This window comes from Zootoca vivipara, chromosome 10 (assembly GCF_965207765.1).
Source record: "Zootoca vivipara chromosome 10, rZooViv2.hap1.1, whole genome shotgun sequence".
Classification (NCBI taxonomy): Eukaryota; Metazoa; Chordata; class Lepidosauria; order Squamata; family Lacertidae; genus Zootoca; species Zootoca vivipara.
This window is the reverse complement of record NC_142593.1, coordinates 47,394,729-47,412,461: the sequence shown is the minus strand read 5'-3', so window position 1 is coordinate 47,412,461 and position 17,733 is coordinate 47,394,729. Positions and strand designations below refer to the sequence as shown.

The 17,733-nt window shown below is 38.5% G+C and overlaps 1 protein-coding gene across 2 annotated transcripts in view; it reads right to left on the bottom strand.

Annotated features, from left to right (window-relative positions):
• Positions 1 to 3,802: 3,802 nt before the first annotated feature.
• Positions 3,803 to 17,733, bottom strand: part of ZFR (zinc finger RNA binding protein) — a 36,795-nt gene continuing 22,864 nt past the window's right edge. Inside the window, exons 13-20 of one of the 2 annotated variants that reach the window (XM_035100393.3) lie at positions 17,288 to 17,493; positions 16,527 to 16,677; positions 14,953 to 15,094; positions 10,361 to 10,458; positions 9,436 to 9,531; positions 6,741 to 6,852; positions 6,482 to 6,579; positions 3,803 to 5,205 (exon numbers count right to left, since the gene is read on the bottom strand). In XM_035100393.3, the coding sequence (XP_034956284.1) occupies positions 5,026 to 5,205; positions 6,482 to 6,579; positions 6,741 to 6,852; positions 9,436 to 9,531; positions 10,361 to 10,458; positions 14,953 to 15,094; positions 16,527 to 16,677; positions 17,288 to 17,493 (1,083 nt within the window). In that variant the 3' untranslated portion in view covers positions 3,803 to 5,025. The remainder of the gene's footprint in view (positions 5,206 to 6,481; positions 6,580 to 6,740; positions 6,853 to 9,435; positions 9,532 to 10,360; positions 10,459 to 14,952; positions 15,095 to 16,526; positions 16,678 to 17,287; positions 17,494 to 17,733) is intronic. The other variant, XR_015945970.1, reaches the window with a different exon arrangement.

The window sequence follows — 17,733 nt, the reverse complement described above, 5'->3', positions numbered from 1 at the left end:
GATTTCTGCATCGCAGGGGGTTGGACTAGATGACCCTCGTGGTAACTTCCAACTCTCCCTTTTCAGGCTGGCCAACCAATATCTATGGGAAGCCCATAATCATAATGTGAGCGCAAAAGCATTTTCGCCACTTGTGAAGCCCAGCAGGGGAGGTAGAACAGCCTTGTGTTGCTCTTCAGGGTGCAATAAGGATGCAAATCAAAGCAATATAAACAAAACCACACACACACCAACACCTACGTTCCTTTTTAATGATATCTATACTGCTCTTCCATACAAGTACTCCCAGGGTTGTTTGCAATAACTAATAAACACTTTACAATAATAAAAATTCACAACTTAACAGCTTTAAAAAAGCACAGCAGAAATTTTAGACAATAGGTTTAAATGCTGAGGAAATAATCATGTTCCCCCCACCCCACCCGGCTGCTATAAAGTGCCAGTTGAAAAAGTGATGTAAAGCACTCAGAAGGGGGCCTCCAAGATTTCAATGCTGTATGTGGGCAGGTTGATAATGGTAAATGCTCATTCAACCCCGGTTGTAAGGCTCTTGTGCTGCAACTGCCATCAGCTGAGTTTCCAGCTAGTATGGCCAATGATTATGGGAAATTGTAGTGCAACAATACCTCAAAGGTCAAAGTTTCTCCATCCCTAATCTAGTCAGTTAATGGTAAGTAAATCAATTCTGCTTGGAAACAGAAGCCTTCTAGCCCAGGTGAGATGTGTTTGCAACACCTGGTCCCAATTAATAGCTCAGCAGCTGATTAATTTTGAACTAATTGCCCCAGCTGTTTAGAAGGTTCTTTGGGAGACTTGCAGCTGTTTGGGAGTGGATAGGATGTGTAAGATGTTTTCTCTTTTAATTAGAAATAGATATTGAATGTCACCCTGTTGGCGAAGAGCCTTTGTAAAACAAATTATCAATTTGTGCAAAAGAACGAAAGTTTGCTACCACAATCTTCTCTCCCTTTCTCTCTTACTTCTCCTCTTCCCCAACCTTATGCAGTCTATAACAATGTCTCTCACTGATGGCCAGATGATGGGAACTGTAGTTCAACATCTGGAGGAATAGAGGTTTTCCAAACCTGCTTTATATACTTACTCTAGCAGGGATTTTGTATGCTAGACATTGGAAGAGTAAAAAAGAAACCAACCAAGAAAGAGCCAATTAGGAAGTTATGGGAACAAAAAGGAATAATTAAAGTAAGAACAATCATGGGGAAAAACAGAAGACATATAGCAAAAGTTTTAAATAATTTGGTCCCTTGAATGATTTCATGATGCCCAATATATTAAGGAAAAGCTAGGTGTTTCAGGTAGTTTATAAAATGGTAGTATGAAACATGATACTGCCTGTCTCTGCTAGGTTTTTTATGTTGTTCTGGCAGTACAAACAGTGGTACAGGATTTGTTGGGAGGAGACAATTGTGTTGGATAATAATCTGACCCTAATTAGCACTAGGAAGAATAACAGAAACCATAAATCTTAAACTGAGTCATGAGTACCAAGAGCTCAGTCCTGGAATGTGTGCAGTAATACATCCGATTGTATCCAAAATGCCTTTCTTCCCAACAGGTAAAGCTTTTGCATCACAGAACATAGCCACCTGGTAAAGACTTGCACCGTAGTGCCTGTTATCAAGCAGTAAATAATAGCATTGTAGTATTATCAGATGTCCAGCTTTTGTTTCCTGAAAAACAGCCATTATGTCTGAAATTGACTTACAGTATTCATTAAACTGGCAAGTAAGGCAATCAAAGTTTTACTCAGGTAGGATTACTTAGATGAGGTCTTGTTACTGGAAAAAAAATCTCCAGCAATTAAAAATATTACCTTGAAAATCTTGTTCTCATTCTATTGGAATTTGGAAAGTGTACTTAAGACTTAGGCTACAATCCTGTACCAGGAGGTGAACCCTGTAATGTGGGCCTACCAGAGAACATCTCCTCTAGAATATACAAAGCACAGAATAGTCTCCATTTCATAGGAAGATGCAGTAGTAGACACCTTGATAGTCCATCACCTAACCTCCAAAAGGTTTCAGTCTCCCCACCTGGATCAGAAATAATTTCAATGATCACTGCCAAACTGTCCTTTGCCCTCCAAAGTCCTCAGCTGACCATCTATTATGGAACATGAGACGAGAAGTTTTTGTAAGTATATGCAACAGTATAGGTTTTTTGCATTTTCTTGAAGCAACATTTGGCCTCCTCTTGTTTGTTCAGTCTTTTTCATCATAAGCTAGGCTGTTGCGGTCTTGGGTACATTCCCTCAGTTGACATTCCTGGCCCCCCAAGGCCTAAAATGACTTGGTTCATGCTATATGTGGGCGTTTTGACAGAGTAAAAACAAGCCACATTGGGCTCAGGGGACAATCAGGTAGGGTGGGTGCTTTCAGTCTCCCCTCCTAAGTATTTGTCTCGGATTCCCAAAAATGCTCCCATCTGGGGGTAGAGGGAGCCCAAGCTGGTGTGGTGACAACCTACTTAAAGTGCCTCTGGCACAACTGGCCTACCCAGAGCGGTAGTCATGGGAAGGAATACAAGGCCCATTAAGCACAATGGGATTTCCCCCCAAATTGTCATGTACAGATTGCACTGTTAATTATTGCTGTCTTAAATGGTGGGCCAATGTTTAGCATACTCTGTTAAAAAATAAACAGAACTTTGGCCTAAAATCCAAATGCTGCGCATAAAACAAAACAAAACACTACAACCTGCATGTACTACTGTAGTGCACAAATGCTGGAAAAAATCATTTAAAAGATTTTCCTCCACTGTCACAATGCTGATGAAGCAGCACACAGGATAATGTGAAGGCCCAAAAGAGAAATGTGAAGACATGGAAATATGTGACCGCAGGTGTTTTTTTTGGGGGGGGGGGAGGGTAGCAAAATGCCCCATGATTAGAAAAGGTGTGCTCTTCTAAAAACATCCCAGTCCCCTTACACTCAGATCACAACCAGCAGCATTTGAAGTCTCTATGCTACCAAAACTGACTACTCTCACAACAATCTGCTAGCCAATATGATGCATCAGAACTTAAATGAGAATAAAATTTAATAATTTAGGTAAAGTCATAATGGCTCAAAAGATTCAGCTTTGATACTTCCCCCTTTGTTCAATATATTGCACTTACGTGTCCGATAATGAATGTTAAAAATTTAGAACAAATACAGCCTGAAGGATTTGCAATTATCCAAAATTGAAGAGCACCAGAACATGGCAGTCTCTGATAAAATCAATCAACCATTTACAATTTCCTATTTCTCAAGAAATTTTAGGAACACTGGGCAACATAAATATCACATGGGTTTCCACTTACTGCAACCTCCCCTACCATCTTGTCTGGAGGGTCCCCCTCAACCCTTCAGAATAATATTTTATAAGTTGGACGGGACCTCAAGGGCGATCTAGTTCAATCCTCTGCAATGCAGGAATCTCAATGAAAGCATCCATTACAGATGGCCATCCAAACTCTGCTAAAAAAACCTCCAAAGAAGGAAAGTCCACCACATCACGAGGGAGTCTGTTCCACTGTTGAACAGTGCCTACTGTCAAAGTTCTTCCTGATGTTTAGTCAGAATCTCCTTTCTTGTAATTGGTTCAGATGGATGAATCTGGAGCAGATTTACGGGGGGAGGAAGGGAGGAAAGGGAATCCGCCACTTTGGAAATCTATTCCATTGGAGGATGGACACCACTGGTTGCCAATGTTAAATCAATGTGCTGAAAACGAGCATGATCCACTCAGAAAGACAAAGCAAAGTGTATGTTCCCAGTGTATAATGAACGTTAAGTCATTTAATAGATTTTAGTTTTATTTGCAGATTCCACTGTAGTGTTGTAACAAATCACATCTGTGTACCAGAGCATACATCAACAGCCAGATGTAGACCTGAATTACAGCACTGCTATAATATTTAGTTGTCTGAAGGAGACATAAGCATACACTATGGCCACAAATAATTTTCTGCTATTTTCTTTTACAACCTTCAAATTTCCAGAAATATTGGTATCTACGTTTAGGTTGTAGACTTAAAATGAAAGTTAATGAATAATTTGGTAAGGAAATAGCAAAAGGAGCAATCTCACAGGCACTGATATAGCAAACAATTATTTTAATTCAGAGCTTCCATACTGATAAGCTCTCTGAAAACAAGTAGCCAGCTCTTTCCCAAAGGGAAAAATGCCCTCTTAATGTTTTCGGCAAAATTTCAGAAATTTATTTTTTGGCCTTGCTATATCAAAGTCAATCATACAAAGACCTAGGCATGAAACCTAAATTGGTACTTTTTTAAAGCCCTTCTATTAAAAACAAAGTCATGCAATTTTAAAAATCAATTATGCAGTTGCTAAAATTGCAGCAAATCCAAACTGTGTATGTTCAGCATTTATACTGCTAATGCATAACTAACAACAAACCTGATTAGAGTAACACAAATCTGTCTTAAGTACATCATTATATCACTAAAGAGACAAATGCCATGGATTTGGCAGAAACATTTAATTGAAAGCACTTAAATAGCAGGATAAGTTTGTGTTAACGCTTCACATTTAGGAGAAATAATATTGCAGACCCACTTTACAAAAAAGTGTTCTTCTATAAAATATTAAGTGAAGGACTGTATTTACCATTTTCTAATACAAAGCAACTTACAGCTTGTGTCAATGGTAACTTAAAATTCAAAATAAAGGAGCAAAATACACAAAGCAACTGAAGCACAAAACACTGTATTAAATACAGTGGAATTTAAGTATACATTGTACTTAACGTAAAGAAGAGAAAACAAAAATCATACATTAGAAGTTAGAAACTAAACAATGAGGGATCCACTAGAAGTCAGAATAGTTTCCATTTGTGATCTCTTTCTACTATAATTAGTCTGCACATCCTAAAAAAAAATGGTGTGAATGCCACACAAAAAGTAATTTTTCTAACTTTTTTGGATGTATTTAACAGACATTGAGAAAAAAATCTGAGAACAAATGGCCTCTGTTAACACCAGAGATTTCTTTTCTTTTTTTAAAAGTTATCATAATCTTTCTTGTCTTTCTTCCCCTCAGCTTCAAAGCCATCAACTCCATCACTGTCCCTTCTCCTTTTACGATTGTTGTGAATATTGAAGCGCTGGTTCATCTGGGGCAAGGGATCCATTCCTAAAACTTTGTGTATTTGACGGAATGCAAGAAGTCTCAATGCGAACTGTGGAGGAGGAAAAAGGTTATCAGAATTATTTAAACTTCTAAAAATAGATTCATGTTCATTTTAGTAAGACACTTTCAAGACCATACATATGAGTATTTAAAACTCTTCTATATATACTATACAGCTTTATCAAATATTAGTTAATGATATAGGTTCTGAAAGTTCCTTGAAAACAAAATGTTGGTTGCATAGTGAAGCAAAATTGGTTCCCTGTGTATAAAATGTTGCAAAATGTGGTGTTTCCTTTGCCTTCAGAAGTGAAACTATCTAGAAGAGTGATGGGAACTCCTGGCCCATGGGCCAAATTTGGCCTATCAAACCATTTTCATCCACCTCTCCCACGGGTGGATCGCATGTGACATCAGTTGTTGGGCAGGTAAAAACATGGCTGCATACTGCAGCTGGAAAGGACTGAAGCACAGAGTTCAATCTTGCTTGGTTTGTGTGTGTAAACCAGATCTCAGGTGTGCTGGTGCACCCAAATCCTACAAGAAAAGCAGGAATGAATTTGTTGTGCATCAGCTGATGCATGGGGAGTTCAATCCTGCTTGATAACTATCTCCCCCAACCAATCAACTGTCAATGTTGGTCTGTAGGGTGGTGCGGAGAGATAGATCTGTACCACTGTCCAAAAAGGTTCCCCAACCCTGGTCTATAACATGGGTTGAGCTCTTTCCGTATGTCACCCTGAATTGTAACTCCCTGACTAGCCACTATCAATATTGCGCCTGATTTTTATCATTGCTTCAACCAGTTTTAAAAAATAGTGCATTTGCTATTATTTTTGACACATCATTTACTTTTTCTTCATATCCTTTAAGATGAAATGCAGCAATTTGTAAAATTGGTAAAAGACCCTAGTAACTCTTCCTCCGCTCCAACAGGTGCATCAACAGGGACTAGGGAGGTGGGCTGTGCTGGTTACTGGGTGGGAGTATAGTTTTTGTTTCTGTTACTGTGCTGCCAGCTCTCTCTCTCTCTCTCTCTCTCTCTCTCTCTCTCTCTCTCTCTCTCTCTCTCTCTCACACACACACACACACACACACAGAGAGAGATGTTAATATGATTCCCCCCTTTTCCATTTCATGATGTATTTTTGTGTATGTTCTTCAATGTAAGTTGCCTTAAGTGCCTAGTATGTTTAATACAAAATTAAAATTAAAAAACAGCATAAAGGAAGTAAATTATTTTTTTCAGATCAGGTTCTTTTTTTTTGAAGTTTTTGTATCAGATATTCACTATATTTAACTATTTTATGATAACTTTTAATTACCTGTGCACTTGAAGTAATGTCTTCCCGTTGCTGATCTGTCATTAAAGCAAGTGTATCAAAAGGATCTTTTTCACAGGGATCCAAAAGGCCAGGACCACCTATAAACAAAAAAGTAAACGTTATTTTCTTTTCTTTTTTACTAATTTCATGAAGATAGTATTATTTCATTCTTCCTATACTGTAACAAAATAATGTGTAAAGTAGACAAACCAATCAGTTTAACACAGCATTTCAAGTGTGGACTATGACTGTTACTTGCCTTTAAGGATAATTCCTGAAGATATACACTCAAACACTCTTCTTAAGGCATCTCCCGGGCTTTGTGGTCCAGTAGCGCTGCTAATTGCCTTCTCTACTAATAATTCCATTGCCTAAATAAAACAAAGAGATGTAATGATAAACCACTATCCACACTTTAATTTAAAACATGAAATGTAGAATGCCATCAGCTGGTAAGTAGCACATGATAACTTTATGAGCAATTGCTGTCTGTTAGCACAGTCTTAAAACTTTGCAGCTCAGAAAATATAAGCAAGTTTAAACCAATACAGCAACTGTTGACACCTGCAGAAAGTCTTTTAACAAAAAAAGAGTTCCCTCTATCAATTCACGCTGCCATGTTTCTCTCAGTGGAGGTCACGATAGAGTCTAGTGTTGTTGTTTTTTCATTAAAAATGTGCTTGACCTATAAATGAACCAAGGAAATGAATGTAGGCTGGAATCAGATGCAATCTTGGCATGAAAATGGGGTCCCTGCTGCATAAACACTGAAGAGTTGTGCTACAAAAACATGAAAAAGGCTTGGATTGTGAGTTGCCCCTCTGCAGATTTTCACTAATTTCCCCTTTCCCATGTATTCTCCAATGCCCCATGCCATTCCAGAGAGCCCCCTGATCCTCCATAACAGATGTTGGGGGGCAAGATGCTGGAGGGGGAATTGGTGAACATCGCCTCCCTTCTGCCAACAGGAGCATCAACAAAGTTCCATTCACAAGAAATGTGAATCCAAGCCAAAGGCAACACACACAAATGTTTACATACAGTTTCAATAGTCAGGGGTGTATATATGTGATTATCAGATACCACCACCTATCCTTGGTAATACAAAACAAAACTACAAGTCTGCACACTGCAGAGAATTCAGAGGAGTCTCTTACCCCATAAGCTTCAGAGGATGTCTGAAGCCTACTGGGAATAAGGGGCTCACCCCCTGCTCTCCTAAGACTTCTGCACATGCCAGGGGTTCAGTGGTTACCATAAATAATGATCATATTCAAGGCTTGCAAGAATCTGTGGAGCCCTATCTGGATTCGAATCAGTATAATGGGCTGGATTCTACTACCCCAGTGTGCTACAACAAGAGTGCTTTCTCTCCATAATCTGCTCTCCAGGGTCAAGAGAACCCCCAGAAGAGCAAATGGCTGTGGAGAAGGAGATCGTTCCATCTGGACAGCTGAAAGGCTTGTTGCTGACGGAATGGTTGTCATAGCACAACACTGAATTCCACAGGTGAAGGGCTTGTGTTTTGCATTAGATGCAGAGCTTACAGGGACAACTTCTGTGGAGCCCACACTCCTTGAAAATTTTCATAAATAAAAGGAATGCAAGAGTCACTAGAATGATCCAGCTCCCCTCAAATTATTCAAAATAAATATTTATTTTGTGTACTGTTTTGTAATTGCCCCTGAAGGACAGCATTAGTAATTTAAAATATGTGGTGTAAGCAAAGGGAAGCTTGCTTAACCAACTTTCATAACTTGTAAGCACTTCTATACTGCCAACATTAAGAACAAAATATAAAATTATAATGTTGTTGTTGTTATTATTATTACAAGAAGTGCAAAATCAATACAGCTATTTACCAAGAAATCTTGGGTGAACAAATAAGTTTTAAGCAGGCACCTAAATGACACTACTGTAGGCGCCTGCCTGATGTTCATTGGGAGAGCATTCAAAAAGTGCAGATACTGCCATACTGAAGATTGACAGATGATGAACCACAGAAGCATATAGCAGTGCCAAGAGTGTCTCTTGTGAAAATCCAAGTGATTAGGCTTGGGGCACCCAAGGTATCATATTCCCCCCCCTCCTCTTGCTGAATGTCCCAAAAACTGCATCTAGAGGGTCAAGGACTCTTTATAAAAAGTTGGGACACTAGAGGAGGGAGGAATCACCCTAAATCAGGCAGAAATAGTTTGTGTCAGTGGGATCTCTGCATATAAAAAGGGAAATATACTTCTTTAGCCCAAATGCCTTAAAAAGACAGAATCAAAATTGCTGGAAATACAGATTTTTGTAATCAACATGTGTGTCTTGTATAAGCACAAGGAGCTCTTTGGATTGAAGCTATGAGGCATCACAAATCAATGCAGCTGCTTAAGTGAAGTATAAAATTCCCAAGTTGCAAGGATATTCAAAGGATTTTCATGCATAATTCTCAGAACACAGAGAATTGGCAATTAACTTTTTAAAAATCATTTTTATTGATATTTTAATATTTCTTGTAAATCACTTATAAGTTTCACAACAATCAAATGGTATGTAAATCTTGTTTTAAAAAATGAGAATGAGACTTTCTGGTTCAGAAGCTCTCTCACACATATTAGCCCTATATCATGGTTCTTTAGAGGAAAATGTATTTCAAAATGTTTTGCTTTGTCCTGATGCATTCATGGATACCCTCACTTCTGAAACAAATGAATGCCTTCAAATAAATTATGTATGGAGCATTTGAAGGAAATGAGCACCAGAAATCTCTATTGTCATTTTGGTGTCTGTTGAATATTTCCCTCTTTCAACAAGCCTACTAAACAGATTATTGTCCTAGTCAGTATCTGTACTAGTTTTGCAATTGTTTTTATGTATGCAATTGTTTTATTGCCTTGCGAAATAACTTAAGAGATGCTTCATAGGAAACTATTCATAAATGAAATAAACAAAAAGGAAGTACTTACCCAGCTTGGAAAGTCAGACCAAGTGGGAACTCTCTGACAGAGATCTCGAAGAATACGTATGATAATGACACACGACTGCAGACCATTAGCTCTAGCCTTGAGGGCAATACAAAATCAAGTTAATCAATCCCAGCACCAAAAGAAAATAGGCCTCTTAGAGAAGCTAAAACACCACTGTTCAATGGAAGCTCAGACACAGAAAAGAAACAAGCCACATGAAACATTCCAGGAGCTGCCATTTACAGAAGCATTTTATGCCAAGGTTAGTAATTGAGAAGTCAAGGTGCACAGGTTATACAAGACTAATATCCCTTGAATTCCTGCACACTTTGGTTCATTTGTACAGAAAATACAATTACCTTCCTATAATAGAAATACAGGAGTAAAGAGCTAACAAGTAGAGAGACTGAAAGGCTATGGGAATCTGTTTGGTTTCTCTGTCGCACCTTTGCTGGAGTGCAAAGTCACTGAACCAAATAGTTTCTCACCTTTCATTCCCTACACTTAATAAGCTTCAAGAAATAAAGGGTAAAAGTCTTACATCTAACACACAAAGCTTTAAACACACATTCTGTTATTTAAAGCAAAGTTACCCTGCAGCCTTATGGAACACATTACCAATACAAAACATACGATTTCCCCAAGCGAGTCAAGCTTTCAACTTCGCTATCTCGGTGGCCAGAAAAACAAGTTGACGTCAAATTGGCAAGAACGGCATAAAGCGGTTCTTCTATACAGATCTTCCAAGATGAATTAATTTCCCCCGTGTCATTTAATTTTATATATGAGTACACATAATAGATATATATACACATATTTACTATGGGCAACCTTTAGTTTTTCCGCATAGTTTAACATCCAACCGAACAACTGAACTACTCTCTCTCATAAGGCTACAAGAAGAAAGTAAAATGATGTTCCGAACCTGGAACCACTTAGCGTGGCGTAGAGCAGCCAGAGCGTCAAGGCATTTTTGCCTGTCCAAGACGTCCGGTGGGTCTTTCACCATACCCGAGGTTACATCTAAAATGGATTGAATTGGCAAAATGCAGTGAGGAACGGGTGTTTGACCAGGTGAGCAAGACACTTCCTTAAATTAGCTTCCATGTCACACGTGCCATTTATATTGCAATCCCTATCTCCAATGTATTCGTATTCAGTAATAACAATCCCTTAATCTGTATGTGGTCATTGAGCCCAATACAAAAGGTATCAAGAGCATAATACAAGGTTAGCTCTCAATCTTATTTTTTTATGTCCATCTATTTATGAAAAAAAAATCCTCTGGAAAAATAAATTTCCCCTAAAATTAAAATGTTGAAGGAAGAATGGTTGGACACAGTGCACCAGCACAGGAAACACAAGACAGAAGGAACACAAAAATCCACTTGAATGAAGCAAAAGTTACAACAAACTGTGAGCAAAATCTATTGTGAAGTTCTTCTGTGTGGGCCCCACTGAATTGAATGGGCATTTCTGTTAAGTTCCCATCCATTTTAATGGTGCTTGTGCAGAACAACTTCCCAGTGGATTGTGCCCTGTGTTTGTTGGGACAACTTAAAATGGCTGCATGCTACTTTAGACTTAGTCCTAGTTAATGGGTCAAAGACCCATGATGTAGGATACCTCACATTAAGGTAAGGTAAAACTATACTTATAAAAACAATCCAGATTTTTTGGTTTTATGGAGTCTGAAGGAATGTGAAATACTTTGTAAAATTCAAGTCAAGAGCACCTGTACATTTTTGTATTTCTTAAACCCTCTAGGCTCCTATTGCACCAAGGTGCATGCCAGGTATATCCATCCCAATTTCATCCAGGGGTATACCAGAAGAAAACAAGAAAGAGAGGCCTTAAGAGAAGGAAGTAGAGGAAAAATCAAAACCAGGAAAAGCAGAAGCAACAGCAGTGTGATAGAAAGAACAACACTGCATCTGGTAAATTCTTATTTTATAAACAAGGATTTTGTGTCAGTTATAATTACTGTTCCTAAATATGTTTTAACTGCCTGCAGAGCAGACAAGAGTATTTCTAGTTAGTTTTTAATTTTCTGCCAATACAAAATTGCTGTTAAAATAAATGTTGAATGCAACCAGACTTTGCCTGGATTATTCAGCAGATGGGACATTAAAATGTAGTCAAATTTAAGCAAACATACTCATAACGGCAAATCAAAGACTCATGGAACACACCAAATAGGAAAAGAACGTAAACCAAGATATTAACAGATTTGGCTTGAAGGTCAGCCATCAACGAAGAGAAACAGTTCAGGAGAATGCAAGCCAGAATTTATATAAATGACACTTCCGCTGGGCACAGAATTATTGCAATTTCATTTATGCCTGAATTGTACACCTCTCATAGGAAATTCATTTGTTTATGCTTATATGAATATTTTACCAGTGGGATATACAAGTCTTAAACATTTTAGCAATGGGATTTATGCCATTTTTACATGGTGAATTTTATGGGCTATACAGATACAGTGAAGTGAAGAATGAGTCACATTAGTGAGAGATTTCAAAGCAAATGAAAGAAGACATTAGGATTATAGATGTATCAAGTGAAAGGACAGAAAATTTAAGGGAAGAGAGTCAACTGAGGCCAAAGTCAGTAGTACGATTTGATAATTGACACATTTAAAGTTCAGTTCATAGTTCTGACAAAATAGAGAGAGTTTATTCTACTTTATATAGCTTGTGGGAGCAAGCTTTGTTTCATAAAAACTATACTATCCTAAAAATACTTGCAAGAAAATAGCGTTAATGACTCAGTTTAATTATCACTGATGTCCTGGATTATTATTATTTAAATAATGCTATTAAACACTTGTATTTCAAAGCACTACTTAAAAATACTAATGATGCAATGATCCAGAGACCCATATACAATTGACAGGCAAGATTATGGGTGATCCAGCTCTATTAAGATTGAGATTTGTCATTGACCTCAGTGGGAGATAGAGTGTACTCATTGTAAATCAACCTTGAAGCCATCAGAAGATGCTGAAGCAGCTATAGAAATTGAGAGCTTATCTGGGCTGGATATCCATTAAAGACTTTCCTATATGTGGATTTTTGCATAAAGACTCCAAGTGGATTAACCCCTTAAAAACTGGTCCTAAAATTAAATGAATCAGAATTCAAGTGTGCCCTGTTAGCTTCAACCATAGCTTTTTTTAAAGTGCAGATTTTTCTTGTATTCTAAAAATAAGGGGTTAATCTTCAATAAGACATGCTGTGTCCACACTATTTCGTTATTAAAAAGTTAACAGGTATGACATGCGCTTTCAATTCCAGGTGTGAATTAAGTATTACCCAGTCAACTGTTTCAAAGCTAGTGTGAACACTGCTTAATTCTAGAGAAGAGAGAGACAAAGACAAGAAGAGGGGGGAAAAGACAAAACACAAAAGTAACAGTAAATGCTAGGACTATGCAACCAAACCCCCTCAAAAATATGGCAGGTGTGACATTGAGCTTTAGAAAACCTTGGTCAAAAATCCTTCCGATGTCTTGGCAGCAATCCCTGATAGGATTCAATTGTCTCTGCTAGAAGGCTTTGGACCGGGGCTAATAAGCTAAGGATAAAAAACATAAACATATACACTTTGCTGAAGAAACACATTCCGCAGCATGGGTTATAGAATCTTTATATCCGGAGTAAATTCTGTAAATTTAACTGTCAAGTGCACAAAACTGTAAAGAAAAAAAATCCTACATAGTTAACAGTTTTGTGTTTACCTTCTCCTTCCCCTTCAGTTTGCAACTGAATAGGGTTACTAGGATGTTATTCAACCAACAAATTAAATACCTCTACCAGTACCTAAAATTGGGTTCTTCCAGCAAAGCCTTCCTTGCCACCTGAATTCAACTCCCAAAAGCCAGCTAGATTCCATCAACCAAGTTAAGACACCGAGCATTAAGAGCTGCAGTTAAGAGTATACCATTTTTTTTGCAGCACATAAACAACGATCTTTATAAGTCTCGTTTACTGCAATTTGCAGTTAAACCACATATTTCAGAGGTAAACTTTTTCACATGTTCATTTTAAGCTGCTCAGTGTCTTGAAGAAATGATTCAAAAAATTTAAAAGCTTTGCTTTCCTCCATTAATATTATCAAACTTAGTATTATCAAACTTAGAATGGCAACTCTAATTAATGTTTGGGTCAGACAAAAAAAATGGAGCTTTATTTTCTTTTGAAGTCAGATCATGAAATTAACTGGCACAGTGAAATGGCATCAAGATTGTGTTCAAAATAGTTGTGCAATTTTCTATCCATGTTTTTCCCTTTTTTTTTGCCAAATCTTTACAGGTTGCATATAACAAAATGTGATGTCTGGCATTCATTCTGTTGTTTGCTAAAGATGAATAAATAAACTGAACTCAGGACAATAAAGCAAAGTTATCTGTGATTATTTCAGAATTTAAAAGCCAATGGTATTATGTAAATTTAAGCAGTGTTTTAAAAACCAGGAAGAAAAGTCCTATGTACATTAATATTCAAGTTTTTGAAAAAAATAAGCTTTTTGAGAAAGCTTGCTTCTAGAATAGTTATACTTTTAAAAAAATAACATATTCAAATATCGAAAGCATAATGCTAAGAATTCATTCCACAACTGTATGTACACAAGCACACTCACTCTACACTAACAAGAACTTAAATAGAGCCTTACTTCCTATGCTTATGGATTCTTAGCCAGCAATACCACTGTGCCTGCAAAAAGATTATTTTGACCAACACAAGACAAAAGAAAACAAAGTTCATTTTATCTGACCTCTAAATAGAGCCAACATATTGCAGACATTAAATTATCATGCTTGCTGGCTTAAAAACATTTGTAGCTTTCAAAGAATTATAGAAGAGACCCTAAAGCAACACTGCTGGCACCAGTAGGATCGCACACGTCATAAATACATATTGAGTTTTAAAGTTCCAACATCTACTTAACTGAACTCAGCTATCACTCTTTACTATAAATACACTGCATATGTACTGCTTAATTAAGACACTCCAACCTGAATATTAGGAGCTCTTTGTCTTGCACTCCAGTCCAGAAACCAACCTCAAAAAACTGGAAAAAATACACATCTTGCTCCAAGCAAAGCCAGAATCACTTTAAACTTAAAGATTAACTATGTGTAAGTGCCATGTAAGTGAAGGCTAAGCCTGATTTAGTTTCAAACATACAATATAATTTCCTGGTGTAGTTTCTCCCTTAGGGAGGAAGCCTTCTTGATCAACTTGCAGGTATTTGAGTCATAGAATATTTACTTTTCCCAAAGAAAGACAGGTTTGCACATTTTAAAAAACCCTACATTTTCCAGAAATCTGAGGTTGTTGGTTGCAGTGAATACGTCTAAAATAGGTTTTGGAAAAACACACAAGACAGCTTGATTTATGAATTGCCATTAAATGTGTATCACATGCCAGCATGTTGCCTTCCAGGATTTAATGCCATTTATGACAGAATGAATAAGCCAATTAAAATAGAGCATTGTTAACAGATTCCGAACCTCCATCCCTCATGTTCTCTTCCCGAATCACTGGTGATGTCAAAGTGATGGTCACTTGCATTTTAGGTTCCACACAGGAATTCAAAATGATGGATGCTTCTTGTCCTGCACACTTTATTTCATATTTCTCAGGACTTATTACCTAAAGAATGCAAATAAGAAGCTAAATGTTTTCACACAAAAAGGGACTAGTACAAAATACCTGGAGGTTCATCACAAGTTGCTTGGGAGTTTAGTCAAGGTACCTTGTACCGTACCTTGACTAAATGATGAATTCATACATTAAAGGAAAGTAAGGTGCCATTATGAGGTTAATGTTTTCCCACTGTATATTGGAAGGTTTTAGGGCAGAGGAGAAAGTAATAATAAAGTTCTGCTTCCCCACTGTGCAGAATCCACCCTGCCCCCTGGATGAATATTGCAAAAGTGGGCTAACATTCCTTTCTGGGTAACCTGGGAGTGTGCCCATTCCAGTGGTGAGAGGACCCAGAGAGAAAAATGGGTCGAGTAACAGGTGCATTTTTACCTAATTAGCAGGCTTGTTTCTACACATACTTTCACACCACTCTCCATCCTCCTTCCAGGCAAGCAAGAAGCACTAGCAGAATTCAAAGGCACATTCCAACTAATCCAGAATGCAGCAGCTAGACTGGTGACTGGCCGCCGAGACCATATAACACCAGTTCTGAAAGACCTACATTGGCTCCCAGTACGTTCCTGAGCGTAATTCAAAGTATTGGTGCCGACCTTTAAAGCCCTCGGGCCCAGTATACCTGAAGGAGCATCTCCACTGCCATCCTTCAGCCCGGACACTGAGGTCCAGCGCTGAGGGCCTTCTGCCAGTTCCCTCACTAAGAGAAGTAAGGTTACAAGGAACCATGGCAGAGGGCCTTCTCAGTGGTGGTGCCCGCCCTGTGGAACGCCCTCCCATCAGATGTCAAATAAATAATTAACTATTTGGCTTTTAGAAGACATCTGAAGGCAGCCCTGTTTAGGGAACTTTTTAATGTTTGATGTTTCATCGTGTTTTTAATATTCTGTTGGGAGCCGCCCAGGGTGGCTGGGAAAACCCAGCCAGATGGGCGGGGTATAAATAATATTTTATTATTATTACCCTCAATGGGGTGTGAGAAGTAGGGCTAGTGAGGCATGTGGCCCAGGGGGGAGTCCTCAGAGCCAGAGAGGCCTGGAGGGCTTCCTTCAGCCCCCAGGCCTGAGGTCCCTGCACCTGCTATACAGGTTTGGGGTTGGCAATCAATCTCCTACTAGAGTTCTTTAGCACAATGTGGAGTTTTAAGGAGACTGGGAAGGGAGGTGTTCTTTTCTTTCTGTCTCCCCCATCCTCAAGGCTCTTATTCCAGCCTGCCTACAGCCCTGAAGAGGATAGCACTCCTATTACAGGATGGCGGTGCAGCTATGTATTGCAGGCTGAGCTGCTATACCTGTATTTAGAAAATAGCTCATTGCTAGTCCACCTACTTTAAAGTAAATTAGGATGTAGAGGAAACTTGACTGGCAGAACCCCAGTTCAATCTTTTATGAAAAATACCAAATGTTTTCAAGACCATACATACGGCAAGTTGCTTGGGCAGATTTTCAGCAATGCGACTCAGCAATGTCTTAGTAGGTTTCTCAGCACACAGCAAGACAAGGTTGACATTTCGGTCTCCTCGGAGCAGCAAACCCTTAGCCAACACTCCCACTCGTAAGACTCCTTTCAAAGCCCTGGGCAAAAATGAAGTCTTGGTGAGAAGCAGGTGTTTTGAGGGCCAAAGCACTCAAAGAAAACAAGTCTAATGCAGGGAGAGCCCTTCACATGCAACATACTACCCTAGACCCCCGTGAGGACGGTGTGCATTCTGTCATTCTCTACATACATCATAGTGTACATTTTAACTCTATGCGGAAAGCACAAAGTTTTGGGGGGAAAGATCCAGACAGCAAAGAGGTGCAATGAAAAGTTTGGCATTTCTCACACTGGGTGGAGTTCTGGGCTAGTTCTTCTCTATAGTCAGCAAGGGGATAAAGCCTTAGCCAAGGAAAAGTGGTCTGAAGAGCTGCTAAGAAACTATTGCACAGCTGAAGGACTTTTTCATATGCACAAAGTGCAGTTGCCGTTGAAAGAATGCAGTTCCTAGTTGCTTCTGGAGTATGCCTGCTGAACAAATAATTCTCCCATTGCCAAAAATGAGGGATCTATTATTCTGATAACAGAAGCCAGTATTTCTGGGCACAGAAGTTTAAGAAGTTGGCATGAAGTAGGGCAAATGATCCATTTTGTCTTAGACCGTCTCCAAGCACAATGATTGCAAGCAACAATGGCAATAAAACATACCTGTCTTTACCACCCTCTTTTTTATCATCTCCTTCCTTGCTCTTGTTTTTTTCATTGTCAGTCATATTATCAGATACAAGTTTCAATGCACGCTCAGTGATAGAAACTATTTTCTGTACTGCCTGGAGTTCCTCTTCAGTTGGATAGATAGCAGCATGTTTGGTCATTACGTAACGGTCATCTGAAGAATCTGGTCGACGAAGAGGCTGCATACAGAAAGCAGATTTTAAAAATCTCATACATTTTATGTTTTGCTATTTTTTAAAAATCATCCGCCTCAAAGTGCATTACGAGTTTTCCGCCTCAAAGTGCATTACGAGAGCTCACATAAAGAAAATGAGATCTTTAAAAAAGATAATTAAAAACTGGTTGGCATCAAAACCACCCACCAGAGCTAAAGGCTCTCCATGCTCAAGAAAATAAATGGGGTGATACAGACCAAGACT